The sequence below is a fragment of the Sinocyclocheilus grahami genome, unplaced genomic scaffold, assembly GCF_001515645.1.
Source record: "Sinocyclocheilus grahami isolate Dianchi unplaced genomic scaffold, SAMN03320097.WGS_v1.1 scaffold1592.1, whole genome shotgun sequence".
NCBI lineage: Eukaryota > Metazoa > Chordata > Actinopteri > Cypriniformes > Cyprinidae > Sinocyclocheilus > Sinocyclocheilus grahami.
In genome coordinates this window covers 43,045-46,325 of record NW_015506771.1, presented here as the reverse complement: position 1 = coordinate 46,325, position 3,281 = coordinate 43,045, and the positions used below count along the sequence as shown (strand labels likewise).

Here is a 3,281-nt window from a genome sequence, read left to right as displayed (position 1 = left end):
TAAGTGGGCCCGTAAAGGGCCAGTGCAGGCTTGTTTGCTGGGAAACATGGATGATTTTACAGAAGAATGTTTGTATATTCTTACTAAAGGTGGTAAATGGTGTGATATGTCTTTTACTATCAAGTCCACTATTCTGTCGTGGCGTGCTATGTACATTCCCTTGTAAGCATGACAGCAGTTCAGGATATGTGGCAATGTTTCAGTGATCTGATCTGTAGTATGATGCAAACAATGAGGAACCCGAGTTGTAGGAAACCAGATAGAAAGGTTAAGTCTGGTAGGAAGAAATTGTAATCTGGCTTTATCTGTGAAAATGGCAATGTCCTCACTGAGTGCAGTATTCTTGAGAAATGAGTGAGAAACAGAATGATCAGCAGAGGGGAGACATGCAAGTTTTCCCTGAAGGTTCAGTTCAGTCCAGTCCAGTGTTGTTTTTGGTGATACTGATGTAATTGTACTGATTGCATTTCTAAACAAACCTCTTTCTATGCTCAAGTACTGTCTGTCACTGTCTTTAATCATTTCTGCGCATGACTGTATGGTAGCTAATGCCACATGCACTGTAATATGTTTTATATCGAAAGTACTTATAAAGTATACATTCATACGTGTTAAGGGCTAACATTACATTTTCGCTGGAGAAAACAGCTGTGGTGTGATGAGGGGTGAACGCAGCGAAAACTTTACAGTAGATGGGAAACCGATTGCCATTTTGTAAACTGTATTTGTGACAAAGAACTGCACAGATGCAGATATTATAACAATCTATCGATAAACACACACCTCATCCTCTGTTTCTTGCTCTGCGCCGCTGTGGTCTGCGGATTGAAGAACGTGCTGAAAGACGTGGAGGAGCCGAAGTCTGCCACCGCTTTCATATGAAATTAAAAGGGGACTGAGGCGATCACGAATTTGTGCACAGTTTATGGAGCTAATCGCAGAATTTTAGGGGGGCTGAGTAGAAATTTTGGGGACACTAAAGATGGCCTAGTAATGCCCATGCTGATCCTCATTAGTTGAGTGATCTTCCCAGATAGCCAAGTCCATTTCAAGAAGCACCTAAAGACCATTCTGTGAGCACTTGACTCCTTATTTGTAAATTGTTTGGATGAAAAGCTTCTGCTTAATTACTAGATATAAGTGTACATCTACAGTATGTTGCACTCAAGTTGTATACAATATCGCTAGTGCACTAAATTAAGAATTTTTTTTGTCAGTATCACCAGGAGGAAGACACAGAGATCCGAGTCTCCAGGATCCAGCTGTGTGTCTGTGAAGAGTAACAAATCCATGGAGCACCCCCAAAACCTTAGTGATGAACCGGGGACATCTGACCCTCTGTAAGTATAAACATTATTTGCTAATTTATTGTAGTGCATCTCAGATGAAAAAAAAGTAAATTAATAAATAAAATAATAAAATGTAAAAAAAAGAAATATCACTAAATAAAATATGCAACATATGCACAACATGAAGAAGGGTGCATAAATCCTATCTAGTAAGAAATATATTTTTCATGGTATTTAATGGTCCTTCTAATAGCTACAATTGGTGTTTTTAAAAAAATATATATTTTAGTAGGTGGAAGATATATGAGCCAATCAGATCTGTGCCGTTTTCTACATCCCACTGTCAGACCCCCATCATGCAGGACAACACTGAATCAGTCCATCAGACAAACACACTGGAGACTGGAGACCTGCAGAGAGTCAAAGACCAGCACAAAACCAGCATGAAAAACAAGTATGAGAGATTATTTGAGGGAACCAAACTCAAACAGAATCAAACCTTCCTGAACAGGATCTACACACAGCTCTACATCATAGAGGGAGAGAGAGAAGGAGTGAATGAAGAACATGAGGTTTTACAGATGGAGAAAACAGCCAGAACAAAACACTCACAAGACACTCAAATTGACTGCAATTACATCTTTAAAGCCTCAGCTGAAGCAGGATCTGGCTTTCAAACAGCTGATGAAGGGCAATGTGATGTTCTATGAGGAGGACCTGATTGAGAACGGCATAGACGATAGTGACGCCTCAGTGTATTCTGGGATTTGCACTGAGATCTTTAAGGAGGAATCTGTGATTCATCAGAGGAAAGTCTACAGCTTCATTCATCTGAGCGTTCAGGAGTTTCTCGCTGCTTTCCATGTGTTTTATTACTATGTGAATACAACTATGGAGGGACTAAAGAAATTTGCTTCAATACAAAATTTGCTTAAAGGGGCAGTAGATAAAGCCCTTGAAAGTGAGAATGGACATCTGGATCTGTTCCTGCGGTTCCTGCTGGGCATCTCACTGGAGTCCAATCAGAGACTCTTACAGGATCTACCGACACACACAGAGAACAGCTCAGAGAGCATCAGGAGAACCACACAGTACATTAAAGAGAAGATCAGAGATGGACATGGACTCTCCACTGAAAGATCCATCAATCTGTTCCTCTGTCTGCTGGAAGTGAAAGATCAGACTCTGTCCAGAGAGATTCAGGAGTTTGTGAAATCAGACAAACACTCAGAGAAGAAACTCTCTCCTGCTCACTGCTCAACAATCGCCTACATGCTTCAGATGTCAGAGGAGCCGCTGGATGAGCTGCACCTCAAGAATTACAACACATCAGATGAGGGGAGAAGAAGACTGATACCAGCTGTGATCCACTGCAGAAAAGCTCTGTGAGTGTTTCTTTTTTGAATTCTCATTGGAGAGACTTCATTGAACATTTTTACTTTAACAATTGTTTTTAATTTCAATCATGTATTTTCACTATTGCAGATTTTACACTCACAATTTTTTTTTGTATTTCAGTCTTGCTGGCTGTAATCTAACAGCTCAGGATTGTGAAATTGTGTCATCAGCTCTACAATCCTCAAACTGTGTCCTGAGAGAGCTGGATCTGAGTAACACTGACCTGCAGGATTCAGGAGTGAAGCTGCTCTCTGATGGACTGAAGAGTCTGAACTGTCAGCTGGAAATACTGAGGTATTAAGAAATAAGGAATAATGTACAGTTATCCAGTCATAATGTTGTTTTGTGTCTATATATGATCTGACTGTGTGTCTGTAGTTGATCTGATTGTGTGTGTCTGTAGATGATCTGACTGAGTGTGTCTGTAGATGATCTGATTGTGTGTGTCTGTAGATGATCTGACTGAGTGTGTTTGTAGATGATCTGATTGTGTGTGTCTGTAGATGATCTGTGTGTCTGTAGATGATCTGACTGAGTGTGTCTGTATATGATCTGACTGTGTGTCTGTAGATGATCTGTCTGTGTCTGTCTGTA

General features: G+C 40.4%; 1 protein-coding gene across 1 annotated transcript in view; it reads left to right on the top strand.

The window, feature by feature from the left end:
* The first annotated feature begins 2,042 nt into the window (after positions 1 to 2,042).
* Positions 2,043 to 3,281, top strand: part of LOC107571419 (protein NLRC3-like) — a 3,685-nt gene continuing 2,446 nt past the window's right edge. The window contains exons 1-2 of the mRNA XM_016257743.1: positions 2,043 to 2,674; positions 2,808 to 2,981. Of these exons, the coding sequence (XP_016113229.1) occupies positions 2,181 to 2,674; positions 2,808 to 2,981 (668 nt within the window). The 5' untranslated portion in view covers positions 2,043 to 2,180. The remainder of the gene's footprint in view (positions 2,675 to 2,807; positions 2,982 to 3,281) is intronic.